Source organism: Rhinatrema bivittatum, chromosome 2 (assembly GCF_901001135.1).
Source record: "Rhinatrema bivittatum chromosome 2, aRhiBiv1.1, whole genome shotgun sequence".
Classification (NCBI taxonomy): domain Eukaryota; kingdom Metazoa; phylum Chordata; class Amphibia; order Gymnophiona; family Rhinatrematidae; genus Rhinatrema; species Rhinatrema bivittatum.
Genome location: NC_042616.1, coordinates 344,001,850 through 344,020,636, shown reverse-complemented (window position 1 = coordinate 344,020,636; position 18,787 = coordinate 344,001,850). Strand labels below are relative to the sequence as shown.

General features: G+C 46.0%; 1 protein-coding gene across 4 annotated transcripts in view; it reads left to right on the top strand.

The window, feature by feature from the left end:
* Nucleotides 1-18,787, top strand: part of EPB41L4B (erythrocyte membrane protein band 4.1 like 4B) — a 709,272-nt gene that overhangs the window by 193,963 nt on the left and 496,522 nt on the right. For all 4 annotated transcript variants that reach the window (XM_029589854.1, XM_029589857.1, XM_029589855.1 and 1 more), the window contains exon 2: nt 2,283-2,387. In XM_029589854.1, the coding sequence (XP_029445714.1) occupies nt 2,283-2,387 (105 nt within the window). The remainder of the gene's footprint in view (nt 1-2,282; nt 2,388-18,787) is intronic.

Sequence of the window (18,787 nt, the reverse complement as noted above, 5' to 3'; positions counted from 1 at the left end):
AGAAGCTGGGAAGGAAGGCTCCGATTCTGAATTGCCTGGAAAGCTTATTTACCTAAAACATAATAAGAACATAAGAACATACTAAGAGGAAAGCAAGGGTAAGGGAGGTAATAACATCGTCCCCCTTACCAGAGTTGCTTCAATCAAGAATCAACTATTTTTGCCCTACCTGTGAACTTGATGCCAGTGGAGGGAGCCGCTGCAGAGGAAGGCGCAGAGCGGCTGTCGAATCTGCTGGCTGACGACATCTCGAGTCCCAGTGCACCAAACACCCCTTCGACCGTGGAGGAAGCAGAGCAGGATCTGGGTGTGAGGAGCCGAGAGAAGCAGATGAGAGGAGCTGCAGACCTCAGCGATATGAAAAGAAAGGTTAAAATAAGAACTGTTGGCAAGAAAACAGCTAAGCCAGAAAATGGATTTTCTTCGGGAGAATCTGTTGGTGCCACAGAAGAGGACGAAGAAAATCTACGGATAGAGATTGGTGACTTACCAGCTATGGGAAAAGAACCTTCCAAACAACTTATGGAATTATTACCTCAGATGGTGAAGCCAAAGGTGGTAATCTTAGATTCACTGGGGGGAGGGGGGGGTTAAAAGATTGAGGTAGCAATAATAAATTTGACAAAAATAACACTGGAAACAAACCAACATTTCCATAAGATTGAAACTAAGATAAATGTTCAAGAGACAAAAATAGAACAAATAATGACTAGAGTTGAAAAACGCGAGGAAACTCAGCATGAAATAATAAGTTGAAGAAATCAATATAAAGAAAATTGAAAATATGGAAAATTTGGGGAAGTATTCTAATTTATGAATTTTGAACTTCCATATCTGGAAATAATCTCCCCAAAAATAGTGATAGATTCACATTTTCTAACTGTAGATTTTGTTAATTTTCAATTTTTCTGTCTCTTTCCGGTAGATAATATATCTTATTGAACACAGGTAATATCTCTGTAGGGAGTTCCAATATTTGTAGAAAATGTGAATCTATCACTATTTTTGGAATTATCTGTCTCAGCTATAATGAAAACACTATTTGTATCATTTACCTTGATATCAGATAGAGATATGGTGTTTACATTATTTATGCGAAATAGGTTAAAAACATTTCATGGTGAAAAGATATGGATATATCCTGATCTATCAAGAACTACACAGGAGAGAAGAAAATATTTGTTAATGAAACCTGAAGTTGTAATGAGGAGGAAAATTTTTTGTTAAATATCCCTGTAAATGTATATTAACCTATATGGATAACAAATGTGTTCTTTGATCCATTAGATCTACGTAAGTTTTTGGACGGTCACCCACCAGCGATAGCTGTTTAGGTTTGATGCAATATATGTAAAGTTCACAGATATCACAAAAGAGCCAATAAGTAATAATTGTGAGAAATGTTTTCTTTGACCGCTTTTTACACGCCCCAATCTCCAAATTATTTTAAAAAATATTTAGTAAGATAAATTTGGAAAGAATGATTTCTGATCTAGAATTGTTTAAAAGAAAGAATATGGATATGTTATATATGCAGTGTTGATGAGTTGAATGAAAATGAATTAAAAAAAAAAAAAAAAAAAAGGTTAAGACTGAATTTCAAAATTTGTTGTGTAATAAAATTGTTCTAAATTTTTAAAAGCATGTGTATTATATATAGTAAAGGATATATAGTTAAGAAAAGTTAGTGAGGGTTATATCAGGATACTATTGCTAATAATTTAATTACAGAATTTGTGTGATAAGAGGAAGAAAATGCTCTCATTCTATAACCTAATCATTTTTTCTATACTTAATGAATATATTTTTTGGATCAATTGTGAATCTGAATTTCAAGATCTGAATCTGCTTGGGCTAGTCAGTTTATTATTTTATATCGGCGGGCTAAACAGTAGCTTAATTGTAGCATGATTGGCTGTCACGTTGTCATTTGCAGCAATGAGATTAATACTGTTGGCTTTCTGTTCTGTGGGGATTTGTCCCTAAGCATATTTTGTTTTTCTACAATTTGGTATATTGCATGAATGCAAAAAATGTTGGGAACCTGAAATGCTATTTTTTTTTCTTTTGCAAGGAAGGAGCGAACATTAGTGAGATGCTATTTAAAAAAAATAAAAAACTTGCCTTTAATCTTTACTGTATGTCTAAATGCTTCAATTCAGAGTAATGGATTCACAGCAATTTTTGGTGTAGTTTTATAATTTTTCTTAGTCATGTTTTCTAGACTTAGGTTGTAGAAATACCATAGTTTCATTAATGCATTTGCCTCTTTTCTATTTCAGAAAAATGCAAAAGGGCAAGATCTGTTTGACCAGATTGTATATCATTTGGACCTTGTAGAATCTGATTACTTTGGCCTACAATTCATGGATGCATCCCAAGTTTCAGTACGTATAATATTTAAGCTCTTTTTCATGATGATCATGAATGCCTCTTCTCAGAAAAAGCCAATATGTTGCAAAATGGTGCAAGCTAATAGAGGAGAAAAAACACACTGGGGCAAGGTGGTGCTTGACAGTTCTTTCCGGCATATTATCTGGTTATTTCCTTTTTCCTACAGTTCTTATGATGAGTATAAAATGAAATGTGTGATGATTTTCTAAGCCTTATGATTATTGGCTAGTGCTAGAAAGGACAACTGGGTTCTGCAGGGCTAAACTTAGAACAGAAGCAATTGAGAGGTGGAAAGAGAAGGCACAAATAAACCATGTTGCCTCATGGGGCTCCTACAGAGTAGGAGGCAGAAAGCATGGTGAGCAGAACAGACTTTACAGGCAGCAGTTTCAGTAATTTTGTAATTGAATGTTGGAGACAGGGAGATGATCACTGACAGCATAACCAGGGCATTAGATTAAGAGATGCACAGAAGGACTTCTAATCATTCTAAAGGAGAGGAGTTTGTAAATGAGTGGCACTTTGGGGACAGGGAAATATCTACAGTACCTGAATGTAATGTACTTTGAAGTGGCTGAAAGGTGGAATATATATCAAATTACAGTAAGATTTGCATTGTCCACCATGGCAATATGTTCTGTTTATACACCACACTGAATGCATCTGATTTTGGAAGGTAAGGAAGGACAGGCTTGGTTAAAAGGTGTGTATACCTCCCTCCTGCTCCCCCCCCCCCCCCCCCCACACCTTCACAGGGGATCAGATTTCAGAGACTGCAGAGCTCACTCAAACTTGTTGCAGCATCTGGAATCATAAATTTATGCTGTCAAAGCATAGGATGACTTGAAGGACCCAGGGGTCACACAGTCACCTCAAAGAAAAGTCTTCATGCTAAGTGTGTTCCAAAATAGAGCGAATTTTACTAAAAATTAGATTAGTCCAATAATAAAAATAAAACCCAGCAGATAGTTTTTCATAATGCAGAAGACACAAAAGTGGCAACCAGTCCTTTATCATCTCAGTCTCAAAATATAATTCTCATGTACCTTGTGGCACAATTGTCTTTTCTTAACTTCCAAAACATTTTTTCCTCAGACGTCCTTAGGACTTAGTAATTATCTTCCAATGAAGATAACAGAAAATACCTGATTATGCATTGTCTCCTAGCTAAGTCCCTCTTTCCTATGGAATTTAGAAAGACACTCTCCAAGTCCTTGTAGCTGAACCTTCTAGAATTCTTCACTAACCAGATGAGAAAGCTAAACACACTTGCTGTCAGTGGACAAAGATAAGACAGCTTGGTCCATCCTGGAGCTGAGGAGAGCCACAACTCAGCTACCTCTCACCAGGTACTCTCAATATAGACTGCAATAATTCCAAATCACTCAATTACTTTTAATCACCATGGACTACTGACCTACCCTTTTGAGGTTGGACTCTTATCACTAACACAATCCAGTAATATCACCTGAATTTCCTATCTCTGGAATGTTCCTGTATGTAACCTTATAGTAAAGCCTATCCAGTCTACACTTGAATAGGAAATCACATGGGAATAACCAGGAGTTTATAGGCTTTTTGATGTTCAAATAAAGGCATATATAATGCACAAGAGACAAACCATCATTTTTTTGTTTAATTCTGTTTCTTCAAAATTTAACAACAAACAGTAGCCCAGGGTGTGTGTACTCTGCGACACCCCGACATCAAGAATGAATGCCTGTGATGAGTCTCCAAAGGTAGTGGTTGTGGAGGGAGTGTGGTTTAGAATCGGGAAGAACATCAGAAAATTTTGTGGAAAGGGTGGTGGATGCATGGAGCAGCCTCTCAGAGGAGGCAGTGGAGACAAACTAACAGAATTCAAGAAAACATGGATCCTTAGTTGTAGAGAATTTAAAGGGAAAGCTAGAGTGGGCAGGGAAGTCAGGGTTCAAATCCCACTGCCACTCCTTTTGACCTTGGATAAGTCACTTCATCCTCCATTGCCTCAGGTACAAACTTCCATTGTGAGCCCTCTAGGGATAGGGGAATATTTGCAGTAACTAAATTTAATTTGCTTTGAAGTGCCTGAACAGTGGAATATGATTCAAATAAATGAATAAAATTGAGTTTATGGCATTGCATGAGGAATGAAATTGGGCAGACTAATTGAGGTCCTTATCTGTGGTTGCTTGGCTAAACAGTGTTTTGGATGGTTGCAGAGAGGGGGATGTGGCTAGCTTCGGGGGGGGGGGGGCATTACCCTTCCAATGATACCATGCAGGAGTGCACTTTGACTGCTGCTGTGGTGACAGCAGTGGGTGGCATGGTGCTCTCTGGCCTAGTGTTGTGGGTGGCCGCCTATCTGGCTCATCCATTGCAAGAGCCTTGGATCTGGAAGCCCCTCTTCCTAAGGAGTAGGACTTCCTGTGTCTAGGTGGGATAGGAATGAGGGTCCTTTCTTCTCTTGGATGGCTTCTGCTTTCTGCTGCTCTGAGGCAGGTCATGAGCATGTCTAGATGAGACTGAAAGATACAAAACGACTGTCACTGGGGGTGGGGAGGGAGCCTTCAAAGCCTGTAGATTGTTTAGGAGTGAGGGTCCTGCTTACATCTATGGGATTGAGTATCGGTATAGTAAAAGAATTTAAATAAATAAATAAATAAATATCTGTTGCTTCCTGCTGCAATATCTAGGTGATACTGAAAGAAACAAAAGGACAGTCATTCAGGATGCCTTAAGCAATACAAAAACAAGTGAAAGGTAGGAAAAAAAGGCAGTACATATCTGCACCTAGTTGGTTGGACATTACTTCATATTCAGGGTAAAAGCCAGGGAATGCAAGCATGGTCTGTACGACACTAGCTCTTCAGAGAGACTGCTGCACTTTTTGGGTAGTTAGGAGAAGTGGGATGGAAAACAGTGAAAAGTTTGGATACAAGGGGTTTACAGTTAAACTGTGAATGCTGCTCTTCATGGAGAGGACAGCTGTGAGTATAGAATGCAGAATTAAAACTCTGTAGATGGGGGAATTTTATTTTTCATTTGGACATATGGCATTCCATGCTGGTAGCTCCTCATGCATTGGCAGCTTGTCATCAGATTCTAAGTATCTTTTCCCATGCTGAAACTTTCTTATTGATCTCTGTGTAGCTGGGGTGAATAAATGTTTGAGTATGAAAATGAGGCAGTGCGTGCAATCATTTTTTTGGCCTTTTGCCTTTAGATCATGCTGACATCCTGGTCCAAGCGTGCTCCAGTGTTTTCATACCTCTCAATTTTTTGTTAAATCTGGAATCAGTATCATCAGAATGACATTGCACATCCACAAAAAGATGCGGTAACTAATGCATGTCAGATGTTGGTGCAGGACAGGCACAAAATGCCTCATTAAATGACTATTTTCACCTTGCCCCTTTTTTGGCTCCCAAGTAGCCCCTGCTGTACTTTTTGAATAGTAAATATTTTATTCACCAGCTTACCAAATAGTGATTAGTCTAAGCCTAATTTCTTGTGTCCAAACAGGTGAATCGATCCTTGACTTGGATGTCCTGCTCCCTTGACATTCTGGAATAACACTAGGGATGTGCATTTGTTTCAGATGCATGTAACCAGGAGCAGCCAGCCAGCTCAAATCTGTTGGCTTAGCAACCAACCCTTCCCTGAGTCATGTGTGACCTCACAGCATTGGCATAGTTGTGGGCACTAGGCAGGGATGTGTTGGCAAGGAGACCACTGAGCGTGAAGCTCTTTTCACTTCCAGCCTATCACTGATCTCTGGATCCAGCAGTGATGCAGATCTTGCTGTGTGGGCATGTACGGAGTGGGCCAGTGCTGCATCATTTTTTCTTACTTTGTTCTGTGAGGAGATTGTAAATTATACTCTGTTTCAGAGGTCATATTCAGTAGTTGTCCTCAATTTTAGTAAAAATCTGTTTGGCTACCCGGCCTGCTGCTTCAGTAGTGTTGTACTGGTTTCACCCACTGTGGAAAGTTAGTGCCAGGTAGGCAGGCACTTTGCTGCTGTTTTTCTCCTGGGTGAGTGTGCAGCAGGGTCTGTGTAAGAGGGGGGAGAGAGAGTGGCAGCAGACTAGTAATGTTAATACAGAGTGCTTTTTTCCTCTGGGTGGGTACTGTGTGCAGACAGTGGGTACTGCTACATCAGTCCAATCCAGAGAGGCTGAGCAGCACTAGTTTGAGCAGATCACTGTAGCAAGCAAGCAACATACAGCAGGCATCCATCTCAGCTATACACACAATTGCATTACCACTTTGTGTTCACACAGTCAATTACAGAACTGTTATTCTCCTCGGACAAGCAGGATGGTAGTCCTCATATGTGGGTGACATCAGATGGAGCCTGGCACAGAAAACACCTGTCAAAGTTTCTCAAACTTTGACTAGGCACACTGAGCATGCCCAGCATGCCACTATCCATGTGTCCATGCATGGTCCCTCTTCAGTCTCTTCTCTTCCACGGAGCTGTTGCCTCGTGGACGTGGAGCTCACGCTCTTTTTTTTTTTTTTTTTCTTTCTAAAAGCTTATTTCGAGTCTTCTTGTACCTTTCCATGTCGGATCCCTTTATCTTTCCCGATCCTAGTTAGAGGCATCACAGTAAGTTACTCGCATTCTCTGCGGTTGATCACAGACTGTGCTGTCCTCTGGTGACCGCTGGCCATTGACTGCTTGGTGGTTATTGTTCTCTATGGCTTCCTTGGGGTCCCGTCACAGCCCCTAGTGCCCTCGGACCATGTCCATCACAGATCCCCACGAAGTCTGTGTCTGGTGCATGGGGGCCTAGCACGATGTGCGCAGCTGTCCTTTTTGTACTCAGATGACTCCCAAGGGTCGTTGAGCACGCCTGGACAAGATGGACAAATTGACATCAGGAAGTCAGATCTTTCAACCTCTGTGTTGGGGGCGTCTGTACGCCACGGCAAGGAAGATCCCGGAGGCATTGGAGCCATCTTGTTCTCTGCATCGCCAGTCCCTCTGCTGGAGATAGGTGCTGGAGATTGTCTCATGTCCTTTTTCTTCCCTTTCTAGGTCTGGGTCATTGCCATCATCCTTGCCACTGGGGAAAGACCGGGCCAAGCATCAGGGGAAACAGTAAGCACCAGAATAGGTCACCTTCCCCCCCCCCCCCCCTTCCATGGCTCTAAGCTCGGGAAGGTGCCAGCTTTCTGTGATCCCCTTGGAGTGGCCCCGTACTAACGAGGCATAGACACCCGTTGAAGTCAAGGGCCCAAAGCGGTCCCCACCGATGACTGACTGTGCTGGGCACATGTTCTCCTGGGGGCTCAGAGGGGAACCAGGTTACGCTGCTGCCTCCACAAGCTGTACTGTCATTGACAGCATTTGAGGATGAGTTGGAGCGCAGGGTGCATCTGGCGATGGAGCGAGCCTTACAGGGTATCAAGCTTCTGGCCCCTTTGGTGCTGCTGCCGGAGCCTGCACCATCCATGCTAGCACTGTTGGAGCACTTGGACCTCCTCAGTGCACTGCCGATGCAACCCGTGCTGATACCCTGGGAGCCCTCACTACCACGAGGGATCCCAGTGAGTCCATGGTCGGAAACTATTCCCATCCAAGATTCCTCCGATGAAGGGCTGTCTGCTCTGGTGATAGGTTTTCCCCGACCAATTCCACGATTCTACGACTGATTCCAAGCCTCAGGTTATTGGGCCTCATGACTCTGACCCCGGGGCCAAGTGTGCTATTGGTGCCTATAAGGCTATGAATGCCCCTGGCGCCCCAGCCCATCTGTGATTCAGGCTCTCCCCACCAGTATCTCCAGGGAGTGAAATTGATGCCTCGTACGATCCATGGGAAGATGAGCCTTTTGCCTCTTCCTCTGAGAACTCCGAGGATCTACCTTTGGAAACCTCTCCTCCAGAGGAGAGATGCCACTCCCCTCCAAAAGACCTGACAATTGCAGGTTTTGTAAGAGCAATGGCGGAGTTGTTCCCTTTCCAGTTTCTCACTGAAGGAGGACTCCAAGCACAAGAAGCTGGAGATCTTTCAGTTCGTGTGTGCTTCTAAAGAAGTAGTTGCGGTTCTAGTCCACGATATCTTTAAAGACTTGGTTAGCAGCCTCTGGGAACAGCCAATTTTGGTCCCACCGGTGAACAGGAAGACAGACACAGTGTACGAGATGCAACCATCTACTGAGTTTGAGAGTCGCCACCTCCCACACCAATCTGTGGTAGTGGAGTCCGCCCTTAAAAAAAAAAAAAAAAAAAGCAAAATGGTCCTGCACCCATGCATCCGTCCCCCACCAGGGTGTGAGCACAAGGCTCTAGATGACCTAGGCTGCAAGGTCTTCCAGGGCTCCATGTTGGCAGCCCACATTGCTTGCTACCAATGATATATGGGCCAGTATTCCAGAAATTTCTGGAACCAGGTGCAGGATTTGACAGACTGCCTCCCTTAATTTCAGGAGAATTTCTTAAAGTTATGCAGCAGGGATTGGAATGTGACAAATATAAAGTTTAATCCGCATATGATGTCTTTGTGACAGCAACAAGAGTGGCCGCTTGAGCTATTGGGGCTTGTTTGGCCTGGCTAATCTCTGGCCCGAGGTACAGGACTGTATTGCTTACCTACCTTGTACTGGAGAGAATTTCTTCGGTGACAAAATCAAGGAGGAAGTAGCGCATCTCAAAGATCATCATGAGGAAGATCCCAGTCCTCAGGCAAAATATCTTTAAGGCAGGGTCCTCGACAACCATTCTATTGTCTGAGGAAATACTATCCTCTGGCAAGCAGGGCACAACCTCAGAGGCCTGGACTGATGTCTCTGCGTAGACAACACCATGCCCCCAGAACCCAGCCAGTACCACTGCAGACTACTGCCACGGGTTTTTGACTGTCTGCGAGAGCGTTTAAGCCAGTCACCAGTTCAGCCAGTGATTGACCCTCTGGTCGGAGGACAGCTCACATCCTTTGCGGACTGTTGGAGCACCATCACCTCAGATTGGTGGGTCCTCTTCATCATCTGCCAGGGGTACAGGTTACATTTCCAAGAGGCCCCGCCAGACTCTCCCTTGTGTCCATCTTGGAAGGCTTCAAGGATCGAGAAATAGTTCTCAAGGAGCTCTCTGCCCTAACAATGACCAGATTGGTCGAGCCCATACCTCCCGGTCAGTGGGGGAAGTGGATTGTACTCCAGGTATTTCCTTATCACGAAGGGAACCAGAGGCCTTTGCCCGATTTTTGGATCTGAGGACCTTGAACAAGTTCTCACACGGGAGAAATTCAGGATGGTTTTGCTGGGTGCCCTTATTCTGCACCAGGGGGGGATTGGCTTTGCTCCCTCGATCTACAAGATGCTTAGGCTCACATAGGGATTGCCCGTGCCCACCAGAAATATCTCCTGTTTATGATGGGTGAGCATCATTTTCAGTACAGAGTACTGCCCTTCGGACTGGCATCCATGTCCCATGTTTTCATGAAGTTCCTTATGGCAGTGGCTGCACATTTGCGAAGGCAGCATTCAAAAGTCTTTCCCTATCTGATGACTGGCTGGTCAAGGGCGCTTCCAGACAGGGAATGCTGTAGTCTCTACAGGCAACCATTCGAATATTGGGGTAATTGATTAAAAACCCCAAGTTCTCCAAGTCCCAGCTGCACCCGTCCCCACATCTGAACTTAATAGGTGCCAGGTTCAACACAGCTCAAGCCTGGGTGTTTTTGCCCAGGGATCGATCGATCACTTGGCTTCATTGGCAGGGATGATCTCATGAAGCTGCCAAATTTCAGCACACACCATGTTGCATTTACTGGGGCATAGGCCAGTGACTGTCCATGACACCCCCTTTTCTCGCTTTCACATGCGCAGAGTGCAGTGGACCCAGGTCACTCGGTGGTGCCAGGCCACTCACGACCTTGGGGTGTACATTCAGGTCATCACACCACTCTGAAACTCTCTATCATGGTAGGTGACTCTTCCCAATCTGGAGGTGGGGATTCCATTCCAGGCTTCCCACATTCAGGTTGTACTCACCACAGATGCCTCCCACCTGGATTGGGGAGCTCATATGGGGGACCTTCACATCCAGGGTTGCTGGTCAGCTCAGGAATTGAGGTGTCAGATCAGTTTCCTGGAGCCTCAGGTGGTCTGTTATGCTCTCTGGTCATTTCAGGAGCAACTGTCCGCCAAGGTCGTACTCATCTAGACTGACAATCAAGTAGCCATGTGGTAGCTCAACAAATGAGGAGGAACGGGATCTTTCCTCCTATGCCAGGGGGCAGTCCAAATCTAGTCGTGAGCCTTATCCCCAAAGATTCTTCTTCGAGCCAAATATCTGCCGGGATAGGAGAATGTTCTGGTGGATGGACTTCAGTCATTCCTTCCGACCGCATGAGTGGTCCCTGAAGCAGGCGGTAGTAGACCAGATCTTCCGTCTTTGGGGGACTCCAGATATGGACCTCTCTGCATCCCCTTGCAACAGGAAAGTGGACCAGTTCTGCTCCCTGACCGGGAGGAAGGACAGGACAACGTCAGATGCCTTTGCCCTCCACTGCGGCAGTGGCCGCTTGTACGCCTATCCTCCACTTCCTCTGGTCTCCAAGATTCTCTGGAAACTCAAGCAGAACCAGGAGACCATGATTCTCATCGTGCCTTATTTGGCCCCGGCAGATCTGGTTCCCACACCTGCAGGACCTTTTCCTCTGGGATCTGATTCATCTGTCTCTGGACCCCATAATGCAAGATCATGATGCAACCCTTTCAACATCCAAGCTCCAGGTCTTGTCCCTAATGGCTTGGATGTTGAAAGGGTTGACCTTACAGCCCCTGAATCTCTCCGAGGGAGTATATCTGATCCTGCTATGATCCAGGAAACCACCTTCTAGGAAGTCTTACGGCCTCAAGTGGAAGAGTTTTTTGGTGTGGTGTGACAACTAGGGGTGGAACTCATTCTCGTGTTCTACCTCCAAGTTATTAGATTACCTGCTGTACCTCTGACAGTGGCTTAAAGACCACCTCAGTGAGAGTGTATCTCAGTGCGATTGGAGCCTACCACCAAGGAGTGGATGGATTGCCCATCTCAATACAGCCTGTTGTGGGTTGTTTCATGCGCGGTCTACTCCAGCTGAAACCTCCCCTCAGGCCCCCTGCTGTTTCCTGGGACCTCAATGTTGTCTTGGCCCACCTGATGACTGCTCCCTGTGAGCCCTTGTGCTCCTGTAACCTGAAGCACCTGACCTAGAAGGTCATTTTCTTGGTAGTGGTCACCTCAGCATGCAGGTTTATTGAACTTGAGGTGCTGGTGTTGTATCCACCCTACACGAAGTTCTTCCATGATTGGGTAGTTCTCCGTACCCGCCCTAAGTTCCTCCCGAAGATGGTGACTGAGTTCCACCTTAGTCAGTCCATCGTCCTGTTAAGCCTTAGTCACATCGGGGTGAGCAAACTCTGCACAGCCTAGATTGCAAAAGGGTCTTGGCGTTCTTTCTGGAATGAAAAGCTAGCCATAGACTGTCTATGCAAATCTTCATTTCGTTCAACAAAAATAGTTTGAGAGTTGCAGTATCCAAGCAGTTCTTTTCTAACTGGCTTGCAGACTGCATCTTTCTGCTACATGCAAGTGGATCCACAGCTGGGTGGCCATGTCAAAGCTCACTCATTTCAAGCCATGGCAAATTCATTGGCCCACTTGTGTGTGTTCCCCGTGGATGAAATATGCAAAGCTGAAACCTGGAGTTCTCACAGGACAAGCAGGATGGTAGTCCTCATACATGGGTGACATCAGGATGGAGCCCAATCACGGAAAACTTCTGTCAGTTTCCAGAACTTTGACTGGCCCCTACTGGGCATGCCCAGCATGGCACTAATCCTGTAGCCAGCAGGGGTCCCCCTTCAGTCTTCTTTTTTCCGCGCAGCAGTAGCCTTGCGGTAAAGGAACTCTGAAGAGATTCCTGATAGGAATTTTCCTCACGGAATTACTTAAAATAAAGTTGCCCCACAGTGATCCCTCCTCTACCTTTTATAAGTCTGTAGTACTCCGGTACTTTTTTACCCTTTTCCCATCGATTACAGTCGAGTTTGGCCTTCGTGGCCTACTGGCCATCGACCGTACTGCTGCTAAATTTTTGCCAAGGCATTGGGGTTTCATCGGTGCCTGGACTGTACTCGCACCATGTCTATCACAGACCCCCATAAAGTCTGTGTAATGTGTTTAGGACTCGAGCACGATGTCTTGACCTGCACCAAATGTGCCCTAATGACACCGAAGGGTCGCAAGGCCAGAATGGAGAAGATGGAACTTCTCTTCCGTGCTCAAACCCGACTCTGTCCATTGCATCGACGTCGTCTGAACCGGCACCGTTGACTTCGCACCAGCATCAACCGGTGACCAGTGACTGACCGGCATCAATGACGATCGAGGGGATCGAAGGGAGAAACATCGCCATCGGCACTGTAAGACTCTGACCATCGAGGGAGTGAAATCATCGATCTCGCCATCGTCCGAGCCGCTGTCGAAGAAGCCCCATGTCCAGGAAAGACACCGACCATTCCTGCGACCAGGTCTCCGAGGCGACCCTCACCCGATCGAGGATCAGGAGCCGTGACTCCGCCTTTAACGGTGGTCCCTCCGGCTATGCCTCTGTCTCCTTCTTCTGTTCCGGAGCCGGGGCTACTTGCTCCAGGTCTCCGAGAAGAACTGGACCGGATGGTCCAGGAAGCCATCGACAAGGCGATGCAGCGTCTCCAGGTTCCTTCAACACCGGCACCGACTATGGAACCAGTCATTGACCCGATTCCGGCAGCGCTGGCACTGCTGCTATCCAGGATGGAAGCACTTATGGCCGCTTTTCCACAGATGGATCCCATGGCTCCGATGCCCTCCCCACTGATAGCATCATCGGGAGGAGAAACACTGTTCCGCATTCCTCCTTCTGGAGTTATGCCTCAGCCATCAATGCCTATATGTCCCTCACCACCGATACATCCATCGGCACCATCGAGCCATCCATCCATGCCCTCGATGCCATCGTCTGTGCCTCTGATAATTCCTTCGATGCCTTCAGAGCCTAGACCAGGACCTTCAGGTATCCAACCACCCTGTCCCCCTCTACTTCCTAGAGGAAAGGGTGTTGATCCTTATGATACCTGGGGAGATGATACCTCATCAGACACCGATGACTTACCTTCACCACCTTCACCCACTGAGAGTAGAAAGCGTTCTCCTCCAGAGGACCTCTCATTTATACTGTTGTGAAGGAAATGGCTGAATTGGTTCCTTTTCAATTGCAGACGGAACAGGATGATAGGCACCAGATGATGGAGTTGCTCCAATTCCTGGATGTCCCCAAGGTAATAACCTCTATTCCCGTCCACCAGGTTCTTCTTGATCTCCTCAAAAAGAACTGGGAAAATCCAGGAACAATTGCTCCAGTACACAGGAAAGCTGACACTACTTATTTATTACAGTCAGCCCCAGGTTTTCAGAAGTCACAGCTTGATCACCACTCTGTCGTGGTAGAGTCTGCACAAAAGAGGGCAAAAAGGTCAAAACCTCACTTGTCTACCCCTCCTGGTAAGGAACAAAAATTCCTAGACAACATTAGTCACAGAGTATTCCAAGGGACCATGCTCATCTCCCGAATTGCTGCCTATCAGCTTTATATGATCCAATATAACAGGGTCATCTTTAGGCAGATACAGGACTTCTCAGACTCCCTGCCTCAGCAATTCCAAGACCAATTGCAAACCCTAGTCAACAAGGGTTTTGAGGCAGGCAAGCATGAGATCAGAACATCTTATGACATATTTGACACCTCTACCAGAGTGTCTGCAGCTGCTATTTTGGCAAGACGGTGGGCCTGGCTCAAGTCTTCTGACCTTTGCCCAGAAGTGCAAGACCAGTTGTCCAACCTGCCTTATGTAGGAGATAATCTGTTTGGCAAACAAATCCAACGGACGGTGGCTGAATTAAAAAAAAAAAACCAAAAAAAAAAAAAACCCATCATGAGACCCTAAAACAGCTCTCTTCAATGCCTTCCGACTTCTCCTCAAAGCAGCCCTTTAGAAAGGACTCTGTCGTTCTACCATCCAAGAAAGTCCTACCTGCCACCAGCCAGATCCCGTGCTACGAGACCTTATCAAAAACCTCAGTCTCGCCAAACCCGAAAACAAAAACCACAAGCAGCTCCCCAGCCGGTGCTTGCTTCAGGTTTTTGACTTCCACTTGGAGAGCAGCAGCCAGATTCCTATGTCGCACATACCAGTGGGAGGTCGACTGTGCCACTTCCACAATATGTGGCATTCAATTACATCCGACCAATGGGTACTGGCAATCATTGCTCAGGGTTACTATCTGAACTTTCTCGCCCTGCCACTGGACTCCCCACCTCTGCAGACGTGGAGAACGTCCGACCACTCCATTGTTCTGGATCAAGAGGTCTCCCTCCTCCTCCAGTCAAGAGCAATAGAACCCGTTCCACACTCTCAGCAAGGCCTAGGGTTCTATTCCCGGTACTTTCTAATCCCCAAATAATCGTGGGGTGTCCGTCCTATTCTAGATCTATGGGCCCTCAACAAGTACCTCCAGTGAGAAAAGTTCAAGATGGTCACCTTGGGATCACTTCTACCTCTTCTACAAAGAGGAGACTGGCTCTGCTCTCTGGACCTCCGGGACGCATACACCCATATTAAGATAAGTCCAGCTCATCGCAAATACCTGAGATTCCTAGTAGGCCTCAAGCACTATCAATACCGAGTGCTTCCATTCGGCCTAGCATTTGCTCCACGAGTCTTTACAAAATGCCTCGTAGTCGTCGCAGCATTTCTCAGGACACAAGGTGTTCACGTCTACCCCTATCTGGGTGACTGGTTAATCAGGGCTTCCACTCAGCAAGCTGTTCTGTCATCCCTCAGTCTAACCTTACACACTTTAATTTCGTTAGGGTTTCTCGTCAATTACGACAAATCCTACTTAGTCCCATCTCAAACCTTATCGTTCATTGGGGCAAACTTGGACACCTTACAGGCAAAGGCTTTCCTGCCTTGACAACGAGCACTGACTCTCGTGTCTCTTGCTCACCAACTGCAATCTCAACCCGCTGCGACTGCATGCCAATTTCTTGTCCTCCTGGGACACATGACGTCCTCAGTCCATGTCACACCAATGGCCTGCTTGGCCATGAGGCTCATGCACTGGACTCTGAGGTCTCAATGGACTCAAGCTATTTAGCCTCTGTCGACCATTGTCCAAGTCACCGACTCACTCAGTCTGTCCCTCGCCTGGTGGAAGAATCAGACCAGTCTCCTCCAAGGATTGCCCTTCCAGGTTCCGAATCCTCAAATCATTCTCACCACAGACGCTTCCAACCTCGGGTGGGGAGCCCATGTAGCCGATCTGCAGACACAAGGCTCTTGGTGTCCAGAGGAAGCCAAACACCAAATAAATTTCCTGGAACTTCGAGCAATAAGATATGCTCTCAGGACCTTTCAGGATTGCCTGTCAAATCAGGTCATCCTAATTCAAACGGACAACCAGGTGGCCATGTGGTACGTCAACAAGCAGGGAGGCACAGGCTCCTTCCTCCTGTGTCAGGAAGCTGCGCAGATTTGGGCGGAAGCCCTCTCCCATTCGATGTACCTCAGGGCCGCCTACTTGCCGGGAGTGGAAAATGTGCTGGCAGACAAGCTGAGTTGCGTCTTTCAACCGCACAAGTGGTCTCTCAACCCCTCAGTAGCGATCTTCGTCTTCCAACAATGGAGATATCCTCAGATAGACCTTTTTGCGTCCCCTCAGAACCACAAAGTGGACAACTACTGCTCCCTCATTCGCAGCGAACACTCTCAGCCCAGAGACGCATTCTCCCTCTCATGGGCAACCGGTCTGCTTTATGCATTCCCTCCACTTCCTCTTCTCTCGAAGACTCTCGTGAAGTTACGTCAGGACAAGGGAACCATGATCCTGATAGCACCTCACTGGCCACGCCAAGTGTGGTTTCCAGTACTTCAGGATCTCTCCATCTGCAGGCACATTCCCTTGGGAAATGACCAGCTCCTGATCACTCAAAACGACGGGCACCTATGCCATCCCAATCTTCAAGCCTTGTCCCTGACGGCATGGATTTTGAAAGGTTAATCCTTCAACCACTTAACCTTTCAGATCCAGTTTCCTGTGGCTTGATTGCTTCACGAAAGCCTTCCACAAGAAAAGCTTACTCTTACAAATGGAAAAGGTTCACGTCATGGTGCTCTTCTCAGTCCCTTGACCTCTTTTCCTGTCCAATCCTGAAGTTTCTGGACTATCTTTGGCATTTGTCAGAATCAGGTCTAAAGACCTCTTCCATCAGAATGCATGTCATTGCGGTAGCCGCCTTCCATAAAGGTTTTGGGGATGTCCCTTTATCAGTACAACCCCTTGTAACACGCTTTTTAAAAGGCTTGCTCCACATCAAGCCTCCACTGCGTCCTCCCGGCCCCTTCTTGGGACCTTAATCTGGTTCTCGGTCGGCTCATGAAACCGCCTTTCGAGCCTCTTCACTCTTGTGAACTTCAATATCTCACATGGAAAGTGATTTTCCTTTTGGCTATCACTTCAGCTCGAAGAGTTAGTGAATTGCAGGCCATAGTTACCTATCCGCCTTACAGTAAACCTCTGCAGGACCGGGCGGTACTCTGTACTCACCCTAAATTCTTACCTAAGGTAGTCTCGGATTTTCATCTAAACCAATCCATCATACTACCTACCGTTTTTCCCAGGCCCCATGCCAACCCAGGAGAACAGGCTCTGCATACCCTTGACTGTAAACATGCTCTAGCGTTTTACCTAGACCGTACAGCTGCCCACAAGGAAAGCACTCAATTGTTCATCTCTTTCCACCCTAACAAGTTTCCATCTCTTTCCACATCTCTTTCCACCCTAACAAGTTTCCATCTCTTTCCACATCTCTTTCCACCCTAACATCTCTTTCCACCCTAACAACCCTAACCCCATTCCTGCAACCCTTCCCACTTTCTCCTCCCAAGTCAGAAATTTGGGAGTCTCCATGGATAAACAACTTAACTTCAAAAGCTTCATCAACAACACAACCAAGGACTGCTTTTTCAAACTCCAAGTTTTAAAACGTCTGAGACCTCTCCTCCACTTCCATGACTTCCGTACAGTGCTTCAGGCAATCATCTTCTCAAAAATAGATTATTGCAACTCTCTTCTGATCGGCCTATCTGCAAATACTATCAAGCCATTACAGATGTTGCAAAATGCCGCAGCCAGAATTCTAACCAGATCCAAAAAATGGGACCACATCACTCCCATCCTAATGAACCTCCACTGGCTCCCTATCAAATACAGAATCCTGTTCAAAGCTCTAACCATCACACCTCTGGAACTCAAGATCCCTCTTATATGCTGCTCTTACAGGCCTGGATGGTAAGTGCAGTCTAAAGACACCCTCCAGGTTCCCTCGCTTAAAACAACTTTAAGAAAGAGAGCCCTCTCAGCATCTGGTCCTACACATTGGAACTCTCTTCCTCCAGACCTCCGGCTTGAACACTGCCCGGTCACATTTAAGAAAAGACTCAAAACCTGGTTGTTCAATCAGGCCTTTGCCTAGTCAGATAATCCTATGAATTAAAATCTGCCCGATCATTAGTAGTACTTTTGACTCTCCCTTTCATTTACATCGCTTTTGTATTAAAATTCCATGTCCAGATTTAGCTCCATTACTAAGATTCTTTTGTCTTCACTACGATCTCATACCTTATCCTAACCCCACTAGCCTCTCATTATATTGTAGAGTGACACCCTGATATGTTCCCACAGTTCCATGATCTTAGTTTGTACAAGCCCATGTTGATCTTAGTTTGTACAAGCCCCTCTTGTCTGCAATCTTAGTTTGTACAAGCCCTTGTCGTCTGCAATCCCTAGTTTTCTATTTTCAGTTCAAGATCACTTCAGTTCAGTTCAAGATCTGAGCTTCTGCTATCACGTGTTTAATATATTTGCTCTCTCCGAGACACTGTTACTGTTACAATGTTAACTACTTCGTTTTTATTGGAATCCCTAGTTCAATGTAATTGCTCTCTTCTGAAGCACTGTTACTGTTTTAATGTAAACCGAACTGATTTGTAACTTTTTACAAGAATTTCGGTATATAAAACTGTTAAATAAATAACAAGTTGGGAAAGCCTGTGGGTAAGCAGACTCTCTCCTCCTGGTTGGCGGACTGCATATCCTTTTGCTATCAGCAAGCGGGCATTCCATCTCAAGACCGTGTTAAAGCACACTCTGTGAGGGCCATGGTGACTTCAGTAGCACACCTACGATCGGTGCCGCTTCCTGACATTTGCAGGGCTACCACCTGAAGTTCTGTCCACACCTTTGCAGCCCACTACTGCTTGGACAAAGCCAGAAGACAAGATTCTATCTTCGGCCAATCTGTCCTTCGCAA